Raw genomic sequence first — 26,992 nt, 5'->3', positions numbered from 1 at the left:
AAACTATAGTTCTCAGGATTCTTGGAGGAAGCTATGTGCTTTAAATGGAAGGTGTGCGTAGTTGCCTCTCTGGCCCCAGGAAACCTGGGAAGGCAAGGAAAAAGTGGAGAAGTAGGCATCTAACATGGGGCACAGGTGGCGCCGTGGTCTAAACCACAGAGCCTAGGCCTTGCCGATCAGAAGGTCGGCGGTTCGAATCCCCGCAAAGGGGTGAGCTCCCGTTGCTCAGTCTCTGCTCCTGCCAACCTAGCAGTTCGAAAGCACGTCAAAGTGCAAGTAGATAAATAGGTACTGCTCCGGCGGGAAGGTAAACGGTGTTTCCGTGCGCTGCTCTGGTTTCGCCAGAAGCGGCTTAGTCATGCTGGTCACATGACTTGGAAGCCGCACGCCGGCTCCCTTGGCCAGTAAAGCGAGATGAGCACTGCAATCCCAGAGTCGTCTGTGACTGGACCCAACGGTCAGGGGTCCCTTTATCTTTAGGCATCTAGCACTCTCACCAAATCAGAGTCTCTAAAATTCTCTGGGAAAAGCCATGAAGAAATGAAACCAATGAAGAATTGTAGAGCATTATAATAGCCTGATTGTTATCGTGCCAGCCAGTAATTTAGGCAATCGTAATCATTCAGAATCTAGTGCCAAGTAGTATGCAAATTTGTTATGACTCAACTCTCTATTTTCCATTTATGTAAAAAAGTTTAATAAAATAAATAGGTCATGTCAAGTTGTGCGAACATATTAAATACAGGAACACATTATTTACAATATTAAAAAACAAAACTTCTCCACGTATACATATTTACACTAATGTAAAATCAAACTGTGTCGCTCAAGTTCTCCTTTTCGGTCACAACAATCTTATACACACGCCAGTGTAACTTAAGGGTACAGTTCCTTGCAGAAGCAAATCCCAGAATGTTCAGTGGGGCTCGCAGGAAATAATATATAGGACTGTAGCTTGAGTTAATTAAGATGCAGCTTTGCAGGAAGTCCTACATAACTTTACAGGAAGCATGAAGTAATAGCATGTGGCTGCAGGTTTACACACAATTAGACTGCTTAAGATATGCCATGCCACTGTTCAATGCAGGAAGATTTACATTTCTAAAAACAAAACGAAGAACTCCACTGAAGGTGGTGAGCGTCGATAAGTCTGTGTGCCAAAGCAATCCATTTCCCCCACAATTGTTGCATCAAAATATTATAAGTTGCCTTATATGATTGCTCATCATTCACTTTTGCCATAAATGGGCATATTCTAGCATGCATTTGCCCCCATATTCCAAAGGGTACTGAGAAGGGGCTGCTGTTACTGCATTGGCACAAGTATTTATTCTTTACTTGAGGTGGGAGAAGGATCTAGGGCAGCGGTGGGGAACCTGTTTTCCTCCAGATGTTGATGGAATCTAACTTGCATCATTCCTGACCTTGGGCCAAGTTGGCGAGAGCTGATGAAGAGCTCCAGAAACACCAGGAGAGCCACAGGAACCCCAGACCTGATCCAGGCTTCAAGGGAGAAGCAGCCAGACAACAGGACTGACAAAACAGACTCATTTTATGACCTCTCTCATGGCAAGCTCTCCAAGGATTACGGGAACCACCAGACTGCTGATTTAGAATTCACTTCGCAACCTACTTAAATCCAGAACAATCTGTGCTTTGAGGAGAACTTCAGTAGGTGGCCTTCAGTGTTATTTCCACATCTCAGCCGTCTCGATTGTTACACAGCACAGGTTGCGAAAACAGCAGCCCTGGGCTTCTGAACGCTAAAGAGACAGTTCAGCGATAGTTTAGGCACACTGCAGCTGACTGGGATTTAGTGGCATAGCATGCGTTGCCAGAGTCCGGGGCAAAACAAGTATCCTCAGCACCGCCCGCCAATAGGCTGGAATGAAGGGGCAATAGCTTGGCAACTTACCCAAGCGGCAACAATGGTGCCCTGCGAGTGTCGAGCATGGCAGAGGGTGGGACAGGGGATTGGCTAGGAATGAGTCTCTTTCTAAAGCCCGTGCAGAGGGCACCCTAGCGATTGGCCGTCGCCCAAATCCACTCTCCAGTCTGCCCACACAAACATTGGGAGATCTTCTGTGTGAGGGGGAGGGCACACTATTTTTCATTTATGATTACTACTTCATTTTTTCCCCTTTTGACATTTTGTGCCCCAAAGAATTTTGAGCCCCATGCTATGCCACTGCTGGGATTAGACAAACCCTGAGACAGCAGCAACAAGCAACTCTTAGGTGAGAGTTTATCAAAGAAAGAAAGAAAGAAAGAAAGAAAGAAAGAAAGAAAGAAAGAAAGAAAGAAAGAAAGCAGCAGCAGCAAACTTGGAAACAGCTCGTGCACCTCCATGGCGAGACATCCAGAACAGAAAGCAGAAAGCAGTGACATTTCTGGTCTGCCACCTTTTCAGGCAGCAAGCAGGAGCTCTCAAGATGACAACAGGTGGAGGTGGAGGAGAAGAGAGGCACACCCTGTGCAGTTTATCCCAGGCTGGGAGTCACAGAGCTCTTTAAGCAACGTGAGACTTATTTCAAAGCCTGCTCTATTTCCCCTCCTTTCACCTCGAGGGGTGTGTGTATGTGGAAGTCAGTAACAACACGAAGAAGAAGAAGAAACCCATCTCTTTATGCAGGCATGAACACCTCCCTAAATTCTCCCCCTTGCACACAGACGTCTCTGTAAACTACCTGGCGATAGTTCTCTGGTGACAGATTAACGCACACACGGTCTTTGGGTCGTCTTCCGGTACTGAACAGGGTGGGGCAGCTCTCCGGCGGCTGTGGAAACGGCAGATGTTGACTCCTGCAAGTGTGGCGGCATGTTTGACATCCTCTGGCAGCTGCAGAGAGGCCAAGGGCGTGCAAAAGCCCTCCTTGCAGCATCTTCCATGTTGGGCAGACAAGGTCTCAGGCTCTCAACGTGCTCCTCGGAGGTTCTGAGTTTGACCTTCTCCAACGTGCCTCCACGGAAGGGCATGTGCTTCAGCGACAGCCTTTTCAGCTGCATCTCCTAGAAGAGGCAAGAATTGGGTAACAGCTTCGACAGGGAACATCATCGTGCCAAGCTGGGAGCTACCAGAAGTGTTTCCGAAGAGTTAAAAAGCAGGATTTAGTGGGCCATCTGGACATAAGAAGAGTCTGCTGAATCAGGCCAACGGCCCAATTAGTCCAGCACCCTGTCGTCACAGTGTTGGACTAAATAATAATAATAATAATAATAATAATAATAATAATAATAATAATTTTTATTTATACCCAGCCCTCCCCAGCTGAGACTGGGCTGAGGGCGGCTAACACCAAATATAAAAACAATGGATTGAAATACAGTTTGAAAAACAAGATTAAAATACAGCATTAAAATATTAAAATGCAGCCTCATTTCAGTGGAAACTCAATCAAAAACCTTTTTGGGGATAAAAACGTCAAGTCTTCACCAAGGCTAACTATCCAGACTGGTCCTACATGTTCCAGAAAAAAGCCAGGGAAGTCCCCAAATAGGAGTTCCAACACAGAAGGAGAAAGAGAAAGAGGGGGAGGGAATCAAATTGGCTCCAAGCCAAAAGCCAGGCGAAACAACTCTGTCTTACAGGCCCTGCGGAAAGAAATCAGATCCCGTAGGGCCCTGGTCTCATGAGGCAGAGCGTTCCACCAGGCCGGAGCCAGTGTTGAGAAGGCCCTGGCTCTGGTTGAGGCTAATCTGACTTCCTTAGGGTCCGTGACCTCTAGGGTGTTGCTATATATGGACCTTAGGGTCCTCCGTGGGGCGTACCGGGAGAGGCGGCCCTGTAGGTACGAGGGTCCTAGGCCTGAAGGAAGCCTGCAAACTGGACTTGAGCACAACAGCACCCTGCCCCAGAAACTGGTATTCAGAGGGGTGCTGCGGTTCAGTGATGGAGCCCGTGCTTTGGGTGCAAAAAGGTCCTGGGATCAATCTCCAGTCAAGAGAAGACTCTGTCCAATGCCAGCCAATGTAAGACAAGAAACAAGCACACCAAGAACTCAGGCCAATGTAAGTTTCAGTAGTGGGAGTGGTCCATACTCAAAAGTCAATAGTCAATAATAACAAAAACTAATCCATTCAAAAGTATGTATTCTGACAAGAATTACAAACTCAAATAGAAATTACAAATTCTAACAGAGATTACAAACTCTAACTCATAAAGATATGTATAACACAATAATTCGTTACAAAGATTTTCAGTAGTGGACCACTCCTACTACTGAAACTTACATTGGCCTGAGCTCTTGGTATATTTAATAACAAGAACTCCAACTTATTTAAAGCCAGTGGAAGACAGCTCCTGGATGGATTGCGTAATTAGACAGAGCCTTCATATTGACCTGACAATAACGGCTCTGCATCTGATGGCTCCCTGGAGTACTGTGTCCAGTTCTGGGCACCACAGTTCAAGAAGGACACTGACAAACTGGAACGTGTCCAGAGGAGGGCAACCAAAATGGTCAAAGGCCTGGAAACGATGCCTTATGAGGAACGGCTAAGGGAGCTGGGCATGTTTAGCCTGGAGAAGAGGAGGTTAAGGGGTGATATGATAGCCATGTTCAAGCATATAAAAGGATGTCACATAGAGGAGGGAGAAAGGTTGTTTTCTGCTGCTCCAGAGAAGCGGACACGGAGCAATGGATCCAAACTACAAGAAAGAAGATTCCACCTAAACATTAGGAAGAACTTCCTGACAGTAAGAGCTGTTCGACAGTGGAATTTGCTGCCAAGGAGTGTGGTGGAGTCTCCTTCTTTGGAGGTCTTTAAGCAGAGGCTTGACAACCATATGTCAGGAGTGCTCTGATGGTGTTTCCTGCTTGGCAGGGGGTTGGACTCGATGGCCCTTGTGGTCTCTTCCAACTCTATGATTCTATGATTTCCTAGAGAATGCCTGCAACCGTAGAGCCCGATTCTGATCTCTTGCAGGGTCCATACTTTCAAGGAAACACTACCCACTGCATTTAACCCTGGAATGACAACAGTGGAACTGGAAAATAGTCAGTCTCTACTCACTTCCGCCAAACCAAACAGGGCAACCACATACATTTTGCTTTGGTAGCGAGTCCCACTGTGTTTACTGCGGGCTACTCCCCGGTAGATGTGAACAGGATGGCAGCCAAAGAGGGGGAACAGGATGGCTCGAAATAGAAGCATCGTCGGTTCACACCTACAGAGCCAATTAATGCACCACGCACAATTTAGCACTTGCCCGAAGCTTGAAAACAGACAAAACGCTGCCCCTGTGATCATTTCGGAAATACAGAATTTCAGAATTTTCTTGGCATACTATAAGGTAAAGGTAAAAGGACCCCTGACCATTAGGTCCAGTCGTGGCCGACTCTGGGGTTGCGGTGCTCATCTCACTTTATTGGCTGAGGGAGCTGGCGTACAGCTTCCAGGTCATGTGGCCAGCATGACTAAGCCGCTTCTGGCGAACCAGAGCAGAAATGCTGTTTACCTTCCCGCCGGAGCGGTCCCTATTTATCTACTTGCACTTTGATGTGCTTTTGAACTGCTAGGTTGGCAGGAGCAGGGACTGAGCAACGGGAGCTCACCCCGTTGTGGGGATTCGAACTGCCGACCTTCTGATCGGCACCCACAGTGCCACCCGCGTCCCTTATACTATACTTTGTTGTAATTCTTATAACAGTTGCCCTGTGACGTTGGTGGTTAGTATTAATAGGGCATGGGTGGAAATGTGCTAAGATACAGTGTTTTCCTTTAACCCACCTAGTGAACATATAGATGTGGCAAGATGGTGCTTAGTCACTAGGCCATAGAAGTCCTGATACAGATGATAGGGATATATAGACAGCCATTGGCCCATCTGGTTCAGGAGACATACTGGGCAGCTGCTCTACCCCCAAGCTAAGGCACTTTTCCAAATATGACGCATAGCCAGATTTGCAATATATTTGGGGTGTGGTTCCTCTTCTCCTGAAAGGCACTATTATCCCAAAACGATGCTATCCCCATTCAGTTCTACAAAAAGGATTTTTTCTCTGTTTGTTTCTTGGAGAATTAAAACCTTTGGAGAAGAAAGCATATTGAGAGGCGATACTTACCTTCAGTTCCCTTTAAACATCATTGCTGGAACTTCCGTTTTCTTGCCGGAGCCTCCTCCTTTCTTCCTTTTCATCACACACAGAACACTTTTTCCTTACCCTGTGAAGCAACAACATTGGAATCTGTCATGAAAACCGAGATTGCCCCCTCCAAAAGTATACAAAACACCCCTTTCGCAAACTCCGGTGATCTGAAATCCAGGCATAGCGTTGCCTATTATATCTGGAGGCAAAGCAACTTGCCTCGTGCATGGTATACCGTATTCTTCGCTCTATAAGACGCACCAGACCACAAGACGCACCTAGTTTTTGGAGGAGGAAAACAAGAAAAAAAATATTCTGAATCTCAGAAGCCAGAACAGCAAGAGGGATCGCTGCACAGTGAAAGCAGCAATCCCTCTTGCTGTTCTGGCTTCTGGGATAGCTGTGCAGCCTGCATTCGCTCCATAAGATGCACACACATTTCCCCTTACTTTTTAGGAGGGAAAAAGTGAGTCTTATAGAGCAAAAAATATGGTAATTTTGAGAAGGCCATTAGGAAACAGAGTTTGTACTTTCAGTTTACTGTGCATTAAAACACAGTGGTACCTTGGTTTGCAAACAGTCTGGTTTGCATATGTTTTGGATTACAAACACATCAAACCCGGAAGTGCGTGTCCCGGTTTGCAAACTTTTTTTGAATTAAAACCCATTTTTTTTTAATTACAATTTTTTTTTTGAGGGCCCATTGGCGAAAGCGCGCCTTGGGTTACAACCTGTTTTGGTTTACGAACGGACCTCCGGAATGGATTATGGCTGTAAACTAAGGTACCACTGTATACAAACCCTTCTAAGGAACTCAGGGTAGGGGGTAGAGAAGGGACTAACAGAGTCCAAGCATTAATTCCTGCGAAATGTCCTACTGCGTTGGCCAAATCTGCTGCAAGGGGTGGGAAAAGAATGAGAGGGCCCTTCAGAGTAGGTGAACTGAGGTTTGTGCAACTCTCCCCACTGGAATAGGGTAAGGAAGGAGTCTTCTAGAAGCAGAAGGCCAAATCCATAGCCTCCGTCGAGATAACATCATGTTCTATATGTGCACCAAGGATCCTTGATCAAGCAGAAGGTGGACTGGGCCTCTGAGGTTTTGCTTTGTGTCAACGATGAGTTCCTGATCCATTTAACTCAGCTAACCACCATCCAGGCTGACACTTCAAGGCCCCTTCACAAACAGGTGTAGCTTCCGGCAGCCCGGCCAGCTGTTCTCAGTTTACCCTCACGAGGCCCTCGTGAAGGTAAAATGGGGGGCAGAGAATCATGTCGGCCATCTTGAGTCCCTTGGTGGAATATGATATATACAGAAGCAAGACTTCGGGAGGCAGTGAATTGGCTTTGCATTTCTGTTCTTAGTTCAAGAACATCCGGCTATCGCTGCCAGCAACAGATACCATGGACAGATCCATTTGTGCTGGCTTTGTTTGCCTAGTAAAAAAACATTGACGGGTACCTGCAAATGGTATCATTTGCTGGCCTCTATGGAAACTGGCTATAAACTGTTGATTTATCCTAAATTATTAGCACTGAGCTGTGAATTTTTATGGTTTCAAATGAGCCGGAATGCCCTGCCTTACTATTTGTAGATTAAACTGGGTGAGGCAGCATCTAAGGTGAATTCTTACTATGAACGATTGAAATATACTCAGAGTCGCAAAGTGATTTCATGCTCTTTATTCAGCTCATAGTGGTGAGGAGGAATGAATGAAAGTCCCCTCAAAGTATCTGCTTTATATACATTACTTACACAATGGGCTGCACATGATTGGCTAATTCCGGAATTCTACTGTAAGCCAATCAGGTTGTGGATTCACTTCTATCTGGAGCATGATTGGGTGGTTCCTGCCAACCAATCATACTGCTGCATTGTTCTAGGACCAATCAGACTGCTGCATTCTGAATCCTATTGTTCTAGGACCAATCAGACTGCTGCAGTTTGGATCCTATTCAACTCAATATATAACACCGATACAAAGAGCAGCAGTCTGATTGCCACTAAACCCTCTTTCCCCATGAGTGGGACATTGCTTTATGCTATCGCATGCAGTAAACCTATGCAGATGGCACACTTAGCCAGGCATTGGCTGGCATGGTGTGATTGAGTGATATTGCCTGAATCCCATCCGTCCTCCTATTGGGGGCCCCTCAGAGTGTGGGCCACTCCTCATGATATCACCAAAACACAAGGGTCCATGGTTTACAAATGCAACACTAGCTCATGACACCACCCCACATTGAACCCATTATCCGCCCCCAACTATTTGGTGACCACCATGTACCCATTGTTTAAATTAAGCTTGTTCCAGAGCTTTACATCTTAAAGGTTAAAGTTAAAGGGTAAAGGGACCCCTGACCATTAGGTCCAGTCGTGGCCGACTCTGGGGTTGTGGCGCTCATCTCACTTTATTGGCCGAGGGAGCCGGCATACAGCTTCCAGGTCATGTGGCCAGCATGACTAAACCGCTTCTGGCAAACCAGAGCAGTGCATGGAAATGCCGTTTTCCTTCCCGCCAGAGCGCTACCTATTTATCTACTTGCACTTTGACATGCTTTCGAACTGCTAGGTTGGCAGGAGCAGGGACCGAGCAACGGGAGCTCACCCCATCGTGGGGATTCGAACCGCCGACCTTCTGATCGGCAAGTCCTAGGCTCTGTGATTTAACCCACAGCGTCACCCGCATCCCATCTTAAAGGTTAGGAGGACGTAAACTTTGACCAGTTCCTGGAGACCTGAAGGACACCGTCTGCAGACTGCATTTCAATTCAAAAGTTTCTGAAATGTTGAACTTACATGAGTGTTCACCAGGTTGTTTGCTTAGACCGTTGATTCGGACATATGGGATACTTTAGGACTTTAGGACAAACTTGTAGTGCAAACAAACACCCTATTCCTATAACACACTCAAAAAAGGACTACAGGAGAACGTGGACGTAGGTGAAATATTGTGTGTGCTTCTGCCACCAATTTGCTAGGTTTCTTCAACAAACCGGAGGACCGAAATTGTACTACTTACAGCAATGTTACAACGATCACAATGGCAGCAAAGGTGAGCAAACCAGCCGTCGACGCAAGTATTGTGGATGTGAAACTTTCGTTGCCAGCGGTAATGTGCGTCTTCAAGAACTGCTCAACGCAACGTTCGCCAAAGTAATCCGAGTGGCACCTGAAAATTAACCACACACAAAATTTAGCCGCACAGTTTTTCGAGCGCTCGCTTCAAAGTTTACACCAAGGCAAGCCATTCGGATAAGACCTCCTGCAGCTCATCAGCAGCACATTGTAAGATGCCGGGGTCCGAGGAGCAGGATCTCACCATGTAATGTTGTCAGATCCAACAGCGCCAGTGAGGAGTTTGCCAGCTGTAGGCTAAGCTGCAATTACTTTGGCTGGGACATTCCAGGAAAAGCGTACTTCATTCTTTCCTTTAACACATGAGCAAATTACGAGTTCAGCGGCCCATTGTGCAGCTTACGAATGCCACAATCGTTTAAAACGTACATGGCAAAGAGGACTTGCTGGTGACACAGTGAATTACCGTATTTTTCGCTCTATAAGACACACTTTTTCCCCTTCAAAAATTCATGGGAAATGTGTGTGCGTCTTATGGAGCGAATGCAGGTTCCTTGGCTTCAGCAATAGCAACACGAAGCCTCCGAAGTGCAGAGGGAGAGCTCCCCCCACGCTCCAGAGGCTTCGTGTTGCTTTCGCTGAAGCCTCCTAAAGCCCCTGGAGTGCAGCAGGAGTTCCCGCTGCGCTCTGAAGACTTGTGGATAGCTGCCTGAAGCCTGGAGAGCGAGAGGGGTCAGTGCACACCAATCCCTCTTGCTCTCCAGGCTTCGCTTCGCTGGAGAGGCGCTGCACAGTTTCCCCTCTCTGCGCAGCGCCCCTTCAGCAAAGCGGGAGGAGAAATGGAAGGGGCTCTGTTTCTCCTGCTGCTTGGCTGAAGGAGCGCTGAGCAGAGAGGGGGAGAATTTCCCCCCCCCTGTTCTCCCCCTCCTATGGTCCGGTGCGTCCTATAGAGCAAAAAATATGGTAGTCAGAAGTGCTAACAAGACAGTGAGCAAAACCCACCAACGTTTGGGTACCTTTGTCCCTGGGAACCCTCTCCTGCCATTGGACAGTTTACATCACTAATTATTGTTCTAGATGTCTCTATACAGCCCTTGGAATTTTTCCAAGGACACACCCCTCACCAGCCTGACTTTGCACCCCGGACGTATTTGCTTTGGCTAGTTATGTGCTCTCAAATTCCAGCAATACCTTTCGCCTGCCTGAATGGAAGATACAAGAGGCAGCTGTTACCGTATGCAGAAACTAGACTTCTGTACAATTTTTGCCCCACCCATTTTGGCCATTGGTCCTGCCTCCCCCACCCCAACCTTTGGCCCTCAAAAGGCTGCTCAGAAAGGAACCCATCCAATTCTATTCTTCATTTAGAATAGATGTATAAAAACCACAGTTATTCTAACAATGGCATTGGGCTCGTTCCAATCAATGCAGAGACAAGTCAGCAGCACCCATCTCCAGGTTTCTGTGACACCTTTGTCCAGGAAGGCAAGGTCGGATTAAGACCTTTCAAAGCCCCAAGCACTCCAAAGATTTCGATGCCCACATATATATCCAATTCAAAATAGAAACCATGATAAACCGTGAAATACCATTTTATTTTTCGAAATGAAACAAAACCTGCAGTAAGATGGGAGATAATGTTTATTTTTGTATACTACCACTTTATTTTCTCCTGCTTTTTTCTAATTGCAAAGCCTTTGATCGGATCCTCAAAACTCACCTTAACGCAACACATCTGCTTCTATGCTTAGCAGAGATAAGGCATCCAGCCTGCCTTGTGGCATGGTTTCCTGTTGGGATTTTTTAATATACTGCAGCTGAGAAAACAATTGCTCAGCTGAGCAATTTGTGACCCTTAATGTTAAAAAAAAACAGCAATGAGAAATTCCTGTGGTGACCCCCCTTCCCTTGATGGGCTTATTTTGCTTCATGGTTAATACAGCCTGGCAGGTTGTCTGTGGGTTGATAAGAAATTTGTTCTCAAACTTCCTCAATAATTCTCCCACCTATTTGCTTCAGATCCGTGAACTATTTGTCAACATATCAGTGTTTTCTATGTTTTGCTGCCCATTTAATAGCTCTACGCTCAGGGCTGTGGCTTTAAACGCCTTCTGTTTTTGTTTTTATCCTGCATTTTATTCTGCGAACCGCCCTGAGATCTTATGATGGTGGGCAGTATAAAGGTAAAGGTAAAGGGACCCCTGACCATTAGGTCCAGTCGTGGCCGACTCTGGGGTTGCGGCACTCATCTCGCTTTATTGGCCGAGGGAGCCGGCGTACAGCTTCCAGGTCATGTGGCCAGCATGACTAAACCGCTTCTGGCGAACCAGAGCAGTGCACGGAAACGCCGTTTACCTTCCCGCCAGAGCGGTACCTATTTATCTACTTGGACTTTGACGTGCTTTCGAACTGCTAGGTTGGCAGGAGCAGGGACAGAGCAATGGGAGCTCACCCCGTTGCGGGGATTTGAACTACCGACCTTCAGATCGGCAAGGCCTAGGCTCTGTGGTTTAACCCACAGCGCCACCCACGTCTGGGCAGTATATAAATCAAATAAATAAATCAAATCAATCAAATAAATAAATAAATTCTGCGCAAAAGTCCAGGATTCAGAAGGCGAGCCCTCAAAGCCAGTAGGTCAACTTACTTGCATGTGGCTTTTCGAAGATGTTCATAATATTTGCAGTCCCCGTGTACACAGAAGTTTTTAAACTCTGCTTCACATGGCGTTTTCTTCTTGTTTTTCTTCCCCTTGTTGTTTCCCTTTCTTTTTGGCTTCTTTTTCCCGCTCTCTGATTTTGCTGGCTTTTTAAGTTCAAATGGAACTGGAAAGGGGAAAGGGGGGAAAAGTGTTTATTTGCATTGACGAGTCATCTGCCCTTGCTTCAATAAGCTCAGGGTGGTATTTTAACTGCAGATTAGATCATATTGAGAGGGAAATGGGGGAAGAGGGAGGGAGATGTAGCCAAGGACAGTAGCATTTCAATCTCAGTTTCCCATTCAAACTAGTACACCACTTTGGCTGCAAGTCCAAAGATCAACAAAGGGCTTTCATGCTAGAGACCTGCCTATAATACACAAGATTCTAACAAGATAGCAATTGGGCATCCTGCTATAAATTGAAGATGGCCCTGAAAATATTCTTGTGTGGAAGAGGTTTTAGGTGCATTTTTTAAAAACAGCAGCACCAACAATAACAACAACAACAGAAGATGAACAAGAGATGCTTATGTCTTTAGAGGAGACAACTTTGTGCCAGCAGAAACTCAAGGAACAGAGTCTAGGAAACCGTGATTTATTTATTTTTATACACTAAGGCCAAGGTGCCTGATCTAGATATTTAACTCTTGGTGTTCAGGAAGTGCTTCCCTTTCTATTTTTAGACCTAGTACACACCTCATACTCCAGAAGTAACATATGACCAGGAAAGAAGCTGACACAGATCTAAAGCAATTTTTGCCTCTGCTTTTTATGTTGATGTGACACACATTTTAGAAAGTCAATGTGCAAAAGCCCTTTTAATATAGCTTCGAGTTTGATTCCCAAATGCAATAAAACCCGAGCTAGTAATAACTGTTGTTGACTAATTTTATCATAAACATTACTGCTCAACATGAAGGGCAAATTAAGTAGTGTCGACTAATTATGCTTAGCAAGTCTAATGAAGTGTGGTAATATGGTTAACCCCAAATATATTTGCATTTCAGAGGGGTTCAAAGGCCTGAGCAGACAGCCAAGGAGGAATTGTTAAAGAGGATTTCACAGCCATCTCCCAGTTTAAAAATGCATGCTTGTGGGATTCTGCAGCGGTGTGCTAATGAACATGTGCCATTAATGGACGGAAAGACATTCTTAAATCATTCCCACCCAACCCTCCAATACATGCCTGTGCAAAAACATCAGTTAACACACAACTGAGTTTCAGGATCACCTCCTGAATTTTCCATTTTGCTGGTACAGTGGTACCTCGGGTTAAGAACTTAATTCGTTCTGGAGGTCTGTGCTTAACCTGAAACTGTTCTTAACCTGAGGTACCACTTTAGCTAATGGGGCCTCCCGCAATTTCTGTTCTCATCCTGAAGCAAAGTTCTTAACCCGAGGTACTATTTCTGGGTTAGCAGAGTCTGTATCCTGAAGCGTCTGTAACCTGAAGTGTCTATAACCCGAGGTATCACTGTACTAAGAACACAAAACATAACTAGACGGCCTTTTTTTTTTTTTAGGTCATGATCGGCAAGACTTGCTAGACTTCATGTTGTAGGTGTGTTTATTGCATTTTAATCATGCTGTTCCTCCAAGAAACTTAAGCAATGCGCATAGCTCTCCCCTCCCCCCCTAACAGCAACTCTGAAGTACGTTGGGTCAGTCATTTTCTCTCAGCCTGGGGTAAAAAAACCACACCACCTAGGTGTACCTCTAAAAACCTACCATACGAATGACAAACTTGTTTAGAAGACATCATACAGAGACACTCATCAGAGAAACAGGACGGAGTACAACTCCCTGTCAGGCACACAAACTGACACCGTAGCATCCTTTCGGCGCACATTGCTCAGCACATGACGGCTACATTGCAATTAGCATTATGAATGACACTTTGAGCCACGGCAGGTGGCTGTCAAAAGACTTCAGCCAGCTAGGCTCCATGATCACCAAACCTTGTATGCTGTACCTTGGTGGTTCTTCACCCCCAACCTGGATTACCATATTTTTTTCTCTATAAGACTCACTTTTCCCCTCCTAAAAAGTATGGGGAAATGTGTGTGTGTCTTATGGAGTGAATGCAGGATGCGCAGCTATCCCAGAAGCCGGAACAGCAAGAGGGATTGCTGCTTTCACTGCGCAGTGATCCCTCTTGCTGTTCTGGCTTCTGAGATTCAGAATATTTTTTTTCTTGTTTTCCTCCTCCAAAAACTAGGTGCGTCTTGTGGTCTGGTGCGTCTTATAGAGCAAAAAATACAGATACTTGAGAATTGCTGAGAGCGTTGATGGCCCACTTTATGGTTTCCTTCGGAGACTATAGAAATTTGTAGTCTGTATCCTCCTCAAGCTGCTCTTCATGGACACATTCCAGAGTAAGACTGTACCTTTCAGGGGTGCCAACTTCAATAAGATATATTTTTTGGGGGGAGGTAAGCCCCACCCCACATAATCGATCATGTGATGCTGTGCGTGCACACCATTCGGGCTTGGCCCCCTCAAATATTTTTGAGGGATGGCCGAAGAGACCTCAGCCCTGAGGACTGGCTCCTATGGTACCTTTATTCTGCCACGAAGGGGCCAAAGGCTTTCAGGTTGGTCAACAAACTAAGCTAGATGGGCCAATGGACTGATTCAGTACTAGGCAGCTTCAGATGTTCCTACGATGGCTTGGGAAATTCTCAACAGCCCTCCAAGTGTCTCTTGCTTAAATGGTTTTATCCTGCCCCTTGACTCCACAATGGAGCCAGCAATTCCCAGGATTCTTTGGAGGCAGCCAAGACTTGTGCAACCACTATAAATTTGCAGCGTAGCTATGCTCCTTTATTTTCTGGAACCAACAACAGTCCATTTCGAAAAAGTACCAACAGAGTTACCTCAAGAGTCTTAGAAATGTCATGAGCGTTAGGAAGGCAAAATATTTCTCCTAAACCAATGTTTCCTTAAAACTCAAACGCAACAACGCTGTCAGCTCTCAGGCTGAAGGGTTTAAATCAGGCACCCCCAAACTCGGCCCTCCAGCTGTTTTGGGACTACAACTCCCATCATCCCTAACTAACAGGACCAGTGGTCAGGGATGATGGGAATTGTAGTCCTAAAAACATCTGGAGGGCTGAGTTTGGGGATGCCTAGTTTAAATGCATTGGCTCAGCAGCAGAATGCGAACACATTGGGAGCAGTGTACTGCAGAAAAATTCACTCTTGGTGAATTCCAGTTCAAACATCTGCACTTCCCAAAATAATGTACAGATGGGAATTTTGTTATCTAATATCTGCTGAAGTTCTTGAGTGTTACAGCCCAGATCTTGGCTCAAAAAAGATTAAAAATACATTTGAAGAGTATGTACTTGGATAGGAAATGTGTTTTGAAATGTATATTTAAATACAAGTTTCAGAGATTATTATTTTAATGGACTTATGGCCAAGCAGATGCAAAAGGAATATGAACCAGAAGCAGCCCAGATCACCTACCATATAGCAGAATAAATAGCTTATGCTTTGAGTTTGCCAGAAATTTAAAGCTCTATTTACAAACAACACATTCTGCTGTCATCCCAAAACTTAATTGCAACTATGCACCGGGAAAGCTTATCAGATTGATACCCAGGTTTCACTAATTAAATAATATTCCAAATAACTCTCGCCCACAGCGGTTGCAGGAGAACTGCAACCCAAGATATGATCACATTGTTCAGATTTTGAAAACCTCAAATTTAAAAGGTTTAGTAATATTAAAGGAAGGAAATCCTACTGGGCTGTGGTAGTGCAGGGCAAGTTTCTACTTAGCCTCATACTCACTTGGTGTGACTTATGGGAAAATATGTCTCAGGCCCATTGTTGCTACGTTATAAGGTAATGAACTTACAGCAGTGAAAATTAATGCCAACTGGTGAGTGAAAAGCAGAATTATTGAGTTTGACAGTGCTTTTTCTGGGGGGATGCAGGGGTATGGATACCCCTAAATGTTTTGAGAATCTTTGTACTTTTGTCCATTTACTGTCTTTATTTTTCCCAATTTGAACTATAAAATGGTGATTTTCTTGAGTCAAAATGAAGTACCCCTAAACACTTTTTTTTTAAAGCACTGGAATTTGAGTATTATATTATTCCGTGGAGACAATGAAAAACATGAATTTGAAGGAGGGAAAAATTGAAATCCATTCATTTCTTCCTGTCCTGGAAATTTTGGTTAATAATAAAAATATTTCTCTCTTTTCTTTTACATGATGGGATAGCTGACAAAATGTAGGAACCCCTTGCAATTAAGGTAAAGGACCCCTGGATGGTTAGGTCCAGTCAAAGGCAACTATGGGGTTGCAGCGCTCATCTTGCTTTCAGGCCGAAGGAGCCGGCGTTTGTCCACAGACAGTTTTCCAGGTCATGTGGTCAGCAGGACTAAACCAATTTTGGCTCAACAGGACACTGTGACGGAAACCAGAACACACAGAAACACCGTTTACCTTCCCACCAGAGTGGTACCTATTTATCTGCTTGCACTTTGATGTGCTTTCAAACTGCTAGGTTGGCGGGAGCTGGGACCGAGCAATGGGAGCTCACTCCATTGTGGGGATTCGAACCGCCAACCTTCCGATCGGCAAGCCCAAGAGGCTCAGTGGTTTAGACCACAGCGCCACCCGCGTCCTTAGGACCTCTCCTAACATCTCGCTAATATATAGTTGAACCCAGCTGCAAGTGCTTGGATCATAGGAAGTAGAACCAACAAAAATGCAGAGCATTTGTGGGACCCTAAGGCTTGCATGCAGGGACATGGGTGGCGCTGTGGGTTAAACCACAGAGCCTGGGGCTTGCTGATCAGAAGGACGGCGGCTCAAATCCTCGCGACAGGGTGAGCTCCCGTTGCTCGGTCCCCAGTGGCGTAGCGTGGGTTGTCAGCACCCGGGGCAAGGCAAGTAATTTGCACCCCTAACCCATGGATTTGCGCCCCCTAACCCTAACCCCCAGATGTTGCGCCTGGTGCGGCCGGCCCCCCCTGCACCCCCCACGCTATGCCACTGTCGGTCCCTGCTCCTGCCAACCTAGCAGTTCGAAAGCACATCAAAGTGCAAGTAGATAAATAGGTACCACTCCGGCGGGAAGGTAAACGGTGTTTCCTTGTGCTGCTCTGGTTTGCCAGAAGCGGCTTAGTCATGCTGGCCACATAACCCGGAAGCTGTCTGAGGACAAACGCCGGCTCCCTCGGCCTATAGAGCGAGATGAGCGTGCAACCTCAGAGTTGGTCACGACTGGACCTAATGGTCAGGGGTCCCCTTTACCCTTTACCTTTTAAAGCTTGCATGCTGTTGTAATCAAAGTTGGCCAACTAAAAACTCTCTCCTATATTTCCTTGCAAAAGACACACGCCAGCAACTTTTTTGCACAAATACCACCACATCCCGACAGCAGGCTCGTCTCTACGTGGCCCACAGCCAAGGACGAAAGAGCTCTCCACAGGCAAAAGCTCAACTTTGACATACCTGTAGCTGAATCACCTACAAGGAATTGAGGTGCCATCGCCACCTCTTCCTCTTCAGTCTCTTCGTAGTCAACTCCCGAGGAAAACACCCCAGTTGCAGGTGTATTAAGCGTCCGCAGGATGGGCATGTTTTGCTCTTGTTCCGTCACATTTAGCCCTGATCCAGCGGCATGCTGGCACACTGCAAGAGAGAAATGAGACAAATCAGGATGCCATTCTTACTAGTCAGCCAAAACCAGCAGAGAGGTGTTTACCTGAAAGTTACATTAGGCAGCTATTACTTATGTAGTCTTATGCAGCCGTGAGTCACCCGAGAAGCAGCTCTTGGCTTTTCTAATGAGCGAATGCATTTATACTTCCCCGGTATTTTAAAAATGCCTCCCAAGTTTTGGGTTGCTATGCTCCGTTTGACAAAATCAGTGCGCCGCTTACGAGAAACAGATTCTCCACTATAGGCACAAGTCCATGGCTACAATGACTCTGAATTTGGAGGAAAACCCCACTCCTATTAAAAGGACTTACTTGATTCAAAACGACTTACTTCTGAGAATATCTGGTTTGGGGGATGGCGTGCAAACATGATTCCCGTTGCATCTAAGCCATAGATTTCTCCCATCACTCTAAGGATGGCACATTGGGTGTCCAAGAATCATGGAGTTGGAAGGGTTAGGGTTAGAGAATCATATAGACTCACCCCCTGCAATGCAGGAATTTGCAGCTGTCCCATATAGGGAATCAAACCTGCAACCTCGGCCCTATCAGTACCATGCTCTAAGCAACTGAGCTATCCAGTGCATCCTGAGATGAAGATTCTCGGGGATCCGGCGACCAAGACAAACAAGCCGCCATTGCACAGAGCGGTGACAGTTGCTGACATTAGCCACATCTTAGACTAACACAGTGGGTTTGGACCAAAACACCTGCGCAGGCAATTACTATAGGAGGAACTTCCAATCAGCCTAATCCCATATTACCTACTCATTATCCCTTTCAGGGATAACCAACACGGGACCCTCCAGATTTTGCTGGACTGCAACCCCATCATTCCTGACCTTGTCATTGGGGCTGATGGAAGCTGTAGTCCACAACATCTGGAGTATATGAAGTTGTGTGCCCCCTGCTTCCAGGTCAGACAGAAATTACAGTTGAGAGGGAATGCACCTTTCTAGATGGGGGGTAGTTGTGCATTGTGGCTGCAAGCCTATAAGCACTTTCCTCAAAGGAAGCCCAGCCGAACATAGTGGGACTTACTCAGCTGTAAGTATGTTATAAAGACCATAAGCCACATAATTCTTTAACCCCTTTCTTATTCGAACCACCCCCCATCTACAATACAGAAACAGGAATACTGGTCTATCTTGCAGAGTTGTTGATATAAGAGGTGCTATATGAATTCTAAGCTCAAGGTGCAATGGTTAGCCCCTGACTCGGACTGGAAAGAGCTGGGTTCAAATCCCCCACTCAGAGCTTCTTCAGACAACCGGTTCAATTCAGCATTCATCCTGATCTGCTTGCACAAAGTTCACACAGGGGTTACGACTATGCCCAGTCTTTTTGGAGCATTCATTCCAAATTGTTTATGGGGTGCTTATATGACAATAAGCGTTCGCCCAGATTCACTTGCGGGGAGATACACGTCTTTCCATTAATTGTTCCTTCATTCCACACTTTGTAGTGTACCTCCCCATCACTTTCCTAAAAGGGCTTTTACAAAGTGAATTGTAGCACTAGGGCAACAGAGCACCTTAATCCACCTGAATTACAGAAACCTAAATTTCCGGTGAATGTGTTCCAGTTTCTGCCGACAAAACAGTGGCAGTCTGGAGGCAGCTTCTGCCAAGAAGGTCAGTAGACTGGGTGACCTTTGGACCAACTGTCCCACTTGTGGGTGAGGTGGGCAACCTGCGGTCTTCCAGACATTGTCAGGCCCCAACCCCTGCCATCCCTGACCACCAAACCACCCTGGTTGGGCCAGATGGGAGCTGGCGTCCAACAACATTTGGAGACCAACAGGTGAGCTCATCCTAGTCATCCTCCGAATGGTGCAACAATAAAACTGCCATCACATTTGCAAAGCTAAGCAGGGTCTGGTCTGGTTTCAAATTGAATGGGGGACGTTGTGTGCTGAGAGATTGGACTTAGTTGACCCTGGGGGGTACCTTCTTCCAGCATTACCTTTCTATGATCTATGAAGCACAGAGGGAAGGACACAGAAATGCACGAGAGATGCATGGAGGGAACAGCAGTTTAAAAATAAAATTAAAAATAAAGGAAGCTTTAATTAAGATGTCACAAAACCAGGGAAGAACAAGTATCTAGTAGGGTTAGGGAGGCCAGATCAAAAGTGTAGGGCGTGGGAAAAGGAGAGGAACCCCCCCCCCGCAGCCTTTCAGGTGCCTCCTGTTTCAAAACAATGGTGCTGTTCCCGTCCAACCTCCTGGAATCAGGAAGCCGTCGGGTATTGGAGCCAAGCCGTGAGAAGCGAGAGAAAATGTAGCAAGTTCCCATCGCTGTACCAGAAACGCCTCTCTCTGCGCGTCTCTCTCCAAAGCGCACCGTCTTGGGTCTGTCACCCGAAGTTAACCCCGACACCCCCACCCCACCCCAGGGTCTCATTGCCCGCCCACCCACCTGCCCCTCTTCCCGCCCTGCCGCTCACCTAAGCTCCAGAGCAGCAGCCGGAGGAGGGCGAGCGTGGCGCGCATGGAGGGCACGGGCTCGTCGTCGGGGGGCGGACGGCTAGGCAGGCGCGCAAAGGCGGCTCCGGCTCAGAGGGACTCGACGGGCGCCTGGCGAGCTGCGAGCGCCGTACGGCAACCCTGCTCCATCCCTGCCGAGAGATATATATGCGGTGGAGGCAGGCAGGCAGGCCGGTCGGACGCAGCTCGACGTCAGCCGGGTGGGGAAAAGGTACAGGAGCGCCTCCGGAGACGCCACCCAGGTGCGCGCGGCGCAAAGAGCGAGCAGGGCGCGGAGGCGGAGCGGGCGCGGAGAGGCGGCGAGGCGGGCCAAGAGGTGATTCAGCCGCGGCTCACGAGCTGCTACCGGCTTCCCCACGAGCCCGGAGAGAGGGAGCTCCGGCCGGATCCCCGGGGGGCAGAATGAAGGGCGCGGGGTCCCCCCGGGGACACTCTCCTGCGCGCCTGCTCTGGCATTCAGAAACTCCATGTTGCGCTCAGGCCCAAGCGCCACCGAAAGTGTTATACACCTGCTCAGCTTCTCCTCAGTCCTTCCGAAGACTTTGGGGGCATGTCAAGGCAGCTTCTGAGGGTCTGTAAGCCACACTCAAATAATGCGCCAGGTGGGCCGCTTACACATTGCCAAAGAAAAAAAGTGAGAATCTCCCAGCGCTTCCCCAAAATGACATCCATTCCCAAACTGTTCAATATTTCGAAGTCTCAAAGTGGCATACGGAAATATTAGGTACCATCGCTAGTTTTGAAAAATAATAATAATAACAGAAAATATATTCTGTTGTTGGCAGAGGCGGTGTTGCAACTATAACGTAGTGCACAGGCAGGACAGAAGGTGGCAAATTTTGGAAAATTGAAAGACTGAAATTTGAAAGACCCAAGTCCGCCCCTGGTTGTTGGCGTCTGTCTGTCTTGAGAGGCAATGGAAGAGTGCGCCATTGGAGATGACGTCAGACCGCTGGAGAGTTACAGCGCCTGCTGTGGCTGTAGAGACCGATACGGGAGAGATATGTTTTATTGCAGGTGGGGCATCCAGTTGTGCTGCTGCAGGTGTGCCGGCTGGTGTTCCTTCTCTCTGCTTTTGTCCCAGCGGCCATTCCTCCTCTGGTCACTACAGTGGACACACGACCTGACAGTCTCCAGGCACTGTGGTAATGCGCTAGGGAGTTCCACAGGGCGTGGTTAATGTTGCCAGCATTCATGTCCCGTCTGCAGGCATCTTTGCAACGCGGAGTTGGTCTGTCAACTGGTGCCTGAAGCCAGCTCCATTGGGGATCCTACCATCTTCCATTCTGTGGAGACTACCAAGGAAGTGTAGACCGTGCCTGAGACAGGAGTGCAAGCATGCTGAGAATGTAGGCTTGGGAGAGCACGTCTTTGGAGTTGTGTCCTACCATGTGATGCCCCAAATCTTTCTGACATGGCGCATATGGCTTGGTCCTGGTGGGTGTAAGTTGCCCATGGCTCACTACCATAAGGTAGTGTCCTCGACATGCAAACCTGGTAGACCTTCGTCTTGGTAATGGTTGTTAGCATCTCCCATTTCCTTTTGGAGAGACGAGCCATTGTAGATGCCTTGCCGAGATCACATCTTACTATAGTGAGCAGGTGACCTGTGTGTCTGCTCAGTGTGCAATGTCGATGGCGAAGTTCAAGGCTATCTAGAAGAAGAAGAAGAGTTTGGATTTGATATCCCGCCTTTCACTCCCTTTAAGGAGTCTCAAAGCGGTTAACATTCTCCTTTCCCTTCCTCCCCCACAACAAACACTCTGTGAGGTGAGTGGGGCTGAGAGACTTCAAAGAAGTGTGACTGGCCCAAGGTCACCCAGCAGCTGCATGTGGAGGAGCGGAGACGCGAACCCGGTTCCCCAGATTACAAGACTACCACTCTTAACCACTACACCACACTGGCTCTCTACTCCCTAGTTAGGTTTTATTTTTGTTTAATATTTATTATTACAGTGGTACCTCGGGTTACAGACGCTTCAGGTTACAGACTCTGCTAACCCAGAAATAGTACCTTGGGTTAAGAACTTTGCTTCAGGATGAGAACAGAAATCGCACAGCAGCAGCGCGGTGGTGGCGGGAGGCCCCATTAGCTAAAGTGGTACCTCAGGTTAAGAACAATTTCAGGTTAGGAACGGACCTCCAGAACGAATTAAGTTCTTAACCTGAGGTACCACTGTATTTGTCTTTGGACAAGGTAAAGGTAGAGGACCCCTGACAGTTAAGTCCAGTCGCAAATGACTCTGGGGTTGCGGCACTTATCTCGCTTTACAGGCTGAGGGATCCGGCGTTTTTCCGCAGACAGTTTTTCCGGGTCATGTGGCTAGCATGACTAAGCCGCTTCTGGTGCAACGGAACACCGAAATCAGAGCAGCGCATGGAAACGCCGTTTACCTTCCTGCTGCAGCAGTACCTATTTATCTACCTGCACTTTTGGGGGTGTGTGTTTTTGAACTGCTAGGTTGGCAGGAGCTGGAACCATGCAACAGGATCTCACTCCGTCGTGAGGATTCGAACTGCGGACCTTCTGATTGGCAAGTTCAAGAGGCTCAGTGGTTTAGACCACAGTGCCACCTGTGTCCTACAGTGCCAGAGGGCTGCCCTCTGTAAAGGAGGACACTAAAAGATAAAGGTAAAGGTACCCCTGCCCGTACGGGCCAGTCGTGACCGACTCTAGGGTTGTGCGCTCATCTCACTCAAGAGGCTGGGAGCCGGCGCCGTCCGAGGACACTTCTGGGTCACGTGGCCAGCGTGACGAAGCTGCACTGGTGAGCCAGCACCCGTGCCGCACACAGAAACGCCGTTTACCTTCCCGCTATAAAGCGGTGCCTATTTATCTACTTGCACTTTGACGTGCTTTCGAACTGCTAGGTGGGCAGGAGCTGGGACCGAACGACGGGAGCTCACCCCGCCGCGGGGATTCGAACCGCCGACCTTACGATCAGCAAGTCCTAGGCACTGAGGTTTTACCCACAGCGCCACCCGCGTCCCTAAAGGAGGACACTAGGCTACCCTAACTATGAGGGCTGTGAATGAAACCCACAAGTTGCAATCCCTAGTCTCCCCCCTGATTTTAGTCAAACTGTGCCCCCTGTAGTCGGTGGGCATCAAGGCCTGCTCTGTGTTTGAGGAGCCCCTGGCAAAATGGTGACTGCTATCCCTTGCTCCCTCGGCATTGTTGCTCTGCGGTGGGCAGTAGCAACTGAACAGAGTTGTTCAACAGGTGGCTGTGAACCACCTGCGTTGTCCCAGCATAGAGTTGCGTATCGTGGGGAATTTAAAATTGTGGACGGCTCACCGTTGCCTAACACCACTGCTCTAAAGCTAAAGGGACCCTTGACCATTAGGTCCAGTCGTGGCCGACTCTGGGGTTGCGGCGCTCATCTCGCTTTACTGGCTGAGGGAGCCGGCGTACCAGAGCAGTGCATGGAAACGCCGTTTACCTTCCCACCGGAGCGGTACCTTTTTATCTACTTGCACTTTGATGTGCTTTCGAACTGCTAGGTTGGCAGGAGCAGGGACCGAGCAACGGGAGCTCACCCTGTTGCGGGGATTCGAACCGCCGACCTTCTGATCGGCAAGTCCTAGTCTCGGTGGTTTAACCCACAGCGCCACCCGCGTCCCAACACCATCGCTCTAGGTAAGATTAAACAAGGCAAGTTGGGTTCATACCAAGCTCAGGTAGCAGTAACACCAAAGCCTAAGCAACCAGTTAAAGATACTGGGTGCTGGCCACTGGGTAATGGTAAGCCCCTTTGGACCCTCATGCAATTTGAGCACTGAAGACGCAGGAAACTCTTACTTTTTAAAAACTTCCTTTGCCCAACTTACTCATGCCATTCCCATTTGGATTTCAGAGTTCAACGGAACGAGTTCACAATGCTTTTCTCAGGAAGATACTGGGTTTATTATCCTGTATGAAGACAGAGGTGTACCTGGGGCCCCTGGGGCCCTTGGCAAGGAGCTGTATTGGCACCCCTCCTCCCTGCTAAAAAAATCACTTTACTGCAATAACCACATTAGAAATTACTACATTTTACATGACGCGGGTGGCGCTGTGGATTAAACCACAGAGCCTAGGACTTGTTGATCAGAAGGTCGGCAGATCGAATCCCCGTGACGGGGTGAGTTCCCGTTGCTCGGTCCCTGCTCCTGCCAACCTAGCAGTTCGAAAGCACGTCCAAGTGCAAGTAGATAAATAGGTACCGCTCTGGCGGGAAGGTAAATGGCATTTCCGTGCACTGCTCTGGTTCGCCAGAAGCGGCTTAGTCATGCTGGCCACATGACCCGGAAGCTGTATGCCGGCTCCCTCGGCCAATAAAGCGAGATGAGCGCCACAACCCCAGAGTCGGTCACGACTGGACCTAATGGTCAGGGGTCCCTGTACCCTTTACCCCTACACGACCCAAGCACTTGAAGCATCCGGGGTGAGGATGAAGGCAAGGAGGAAGGGCGAAAAACGCTGCGTGACTTTGCGCGAGAAGGACGGGAAGCTTCAAAAGGAAACATTCTCTTTGAAAGAGAATGTTCCTTTTACTGAAAGGAAGAAAACATCAAATAAAACAGTTATATGGTCACTAGCATATAACTAGCATAATCACAACCATAAATATTATGTAAAGCAAAACTTACATTTGCTTATGAATGTGCCAGAAACCTGAAAAATCTAACAATACATATTAAGCCCACAAAAAAGAATGATCATACCAAAGGCTTGATTATCCATAGGAAGGTAACCATGTAACCAATTAACCAGTGCCTGTGAAAATTGTGTACAACTTAAGGAGTTGGTCGGTTGGCTAGATAGAGGAAAATATGACCTGAAATGTTTTTTTTCACAGCTAAAGGGGTTGCATATAGTAATGTGCATGATTTTGGATTTGTTGCCTCAAGGTTGATCCAAAACCTTTCAGTGCACACATTAGCTCTCAAAGTGTCATGCTTGGGTAAGTGACATAAAGCACCACATTATGTAAAGTAAACATGTAGTTTACTTCATTATAGTATCTCCAGCATGGAATCCTTTGATGTCAGTGTTATTTCCAGGTGCTATCGCCAAAGGCAGTTGCCAGGGCAAACAACAAGGATGGTTTGTGTCAGGCACTGGCAGCACGCTGGAACATGATTCGGGATAGGGGGCAGTGTTTTGTGTGGCGCTGTGGGTTAAACCACAGAGCCTAGGACTTGCCGATCAGAAGGTCGGCGGTTTGAATCCCCGCGACGGGGTGAACTCCCGTTGCTCGGTCCCTGCTCCTGCCAACCTAGCAGTTCGAAAGCACGTCAAAGTGCAAGTAGATAAATAGGTACCACTCTGGTGGGAAGGTAAACGGGATTTCCGTGCGCTGCTCTGGTTCGCCAGAAGCGGCTCAGTCATGCTGGCCACATGACCCGGAAGCTGTACGCTGGCTCCCTCGGCCAATAAAGTGAGATGAGCGCCGCAACCCCAGAGTTGGCCACGACTGGACCTAATGGTCAGGGGTCCCTTTACCTTTACCTATGCCAGCCAGGAGGCAAGAATCGGAGGCAGGGTAAGCTTCAGAGTTGGAGGGTGGAGCACAGGATGGGTCGGAAGAAGAGGAGGAAGAGGCAGGTCAGGCAGGGGAAGGGCCAGGGGTTTCCACTCTCTCCTGCATCACTATCTCGCAGTACCAGGAGGGGAGTGAAAAGGGAGGAGCAGAGGACATTGCCACGCAGGCAGGACACGGGTGGTGGTGTGGTCTAAACCAATGAGCCCTGTGGGCTTGCGGATCGGAAGGTCGGCGGTTCGAATCCCTGCGACGGAGTGAGCTCCCGTTGCTCTGTCCCAGCTCCTGTCAACCTAGCAGTTCGAAAGCATGCCAGTGCAAATAGATAAATAGGTACCGCTCCGGCGGGAAGGTAAACGGCGTTTCCATGTGCTCTGGTTTCTGTCACAGTGTCCCGTTGTGCCATAAGCGGTTTAGTCCTGCTGGCCACATGACCTGGAAAGCTGTCTGTGGACAAACGCTGGCTCCCTCGGCCTGAAAGCGAGATGAGCACCGCACCCCACAGTCGCCTTTGACTGCACTTAACCGTCCAGGGGTCCTTTACCTTTACCTTTTACCTAGTCTTTGGCTGCATGCACGCAGCCCGGCAGAAGAAGGTACATAAACTGGTGGAAGGGGAGTGTCTCCTATTGCTTCAACCGCTCCATAGAGTGCAGACCTGGGAACAGCTGCCTCGCTGTTAGATTGGTGTGGAGAAGCAATTGTAAGTATTATATTTGACAATAAAGCATTAACTCCCTGCCATGTGCATTCCTTTGGCTGTGAGGTGACTCCCTGTCTCATTCCCCTTCAGAAATTGAACAGTAGAAACTGCTGATTATAAAGCATAGAGCAGGGGTCAGCAAACTTTTTCTTTTTTTTAAAAAAATAAATTTTTATTCTTTTCTCTAGGTGATCTTTTTCCAACAATCCATACAATCACAGTATATCCCCTTTGACTCTGCCGAGTCCTGACTTCCCTCCCTTCAGTTGGTATATTTATCACATTCTTATTGCGTATTTTACTCTCATATCTCTACTATTTTACACTGAAGGTGTGTTATTCTATTTTTTTTTAATGATATTTTATTCAAATTTCAAGAAAGAGTTTACAAAAATAATAAGATAATAAAAAAGAATACAAACAATAAAAAATACAGAGTAAAAAAAGAAAGAAAATAGAAAAAACAGTAAAAAAAATAAAAGGTGAAAGAATGTACCTTCATTATCTTTACATTTCCAACATTTATTATCGGGCAAATGGTAGATTTTTGCAAGCTTGACTGGTGTCATGTATATCATTTTCATAATCTTCTCTCTTAAGGCATTACATGCCGTAAATTTCATACCTGTGGTCCACAACTGTTCCCAGTCAGCAAACATAATGTTATGTCCAACATCTTGTGCCCATTTAATCATAGCAGATTTAACCGTTTCATCCTGGGTGTTCC

The 26,992-nt window shown here is 47.4% G+C and overlaps 1 protein-coding gene across 1 annotated transcript; it reads right to left on the bottom strand.

The window, feature by feature from the left end:
* Positions 1-673: 673 nt before the first annotated feature.
* On the bottom strand, positions 674-20,287 carry AREG (amphiregulin). The gene is made up of 6 exons (XM_083583622.1): positions 19,998-20,287; positions 17,340-17,519; positions 11,813-11,990; positions 9,110-9,259; positions 6,066-6,165; positions 674-3,009 (listed from the first exon to the last, which is right to left on the bottom strand). Exons 1-5 carry the CDS (start codon positions 20,041-20,043, stop codon positions 6,078-6,080), a joined length of 642 nt encoding a protein of 213 aa, XP_083439748.1. The 5' UTR covers positions 20,044-20,287; the 3' UTR covers positions 674-3,009; positions 6,066-6,077.
* Between the last annotated feature and the right edge of the window lie 6,705 nt (positions 20,288-26,992).

The sequence above is a fragment of the Podarcis filfolensis genome (genome assembly GCF_964270895.1).
Source record: "Podarcis filfolensis genome assembly, chromosome: 13".
In the NCBI taxonomy this organism is placed as follows: domain Eukaryota; kingdom Metazoa; phylum Chordata; class Lepidosauria; order Squamata; family Lacertidae; genus Podarcis; species Podarcis filfolensis.
This window is presented reverse-complemented; position numbering and strand designations above follow the sequence as displayed.

Coding starts and splice junctions, on each gene's coding strand:
- AREG (XM_083583622.1), bottom strand. CDS start 20,043: ATGCGCGCCACGCTCGCCCTCCTCCGGCTGCTGCTCTGGAGCTTAG. Junction 17,520..19,997: donor GCTGCTGCTCTGGAGCTTAG/GTGAGCGGCAGG, acceptor TCTCTCTTGCAG/TGTGCCAGCATGCCGCTGGA. Junction 6,166..9,109: donor GTGATCGTTGTAACATTGCT/GTAAGTAGTACA, acceptor GTTGCTTCACAG/GGTAAGGAAAAAGTGTTCTG.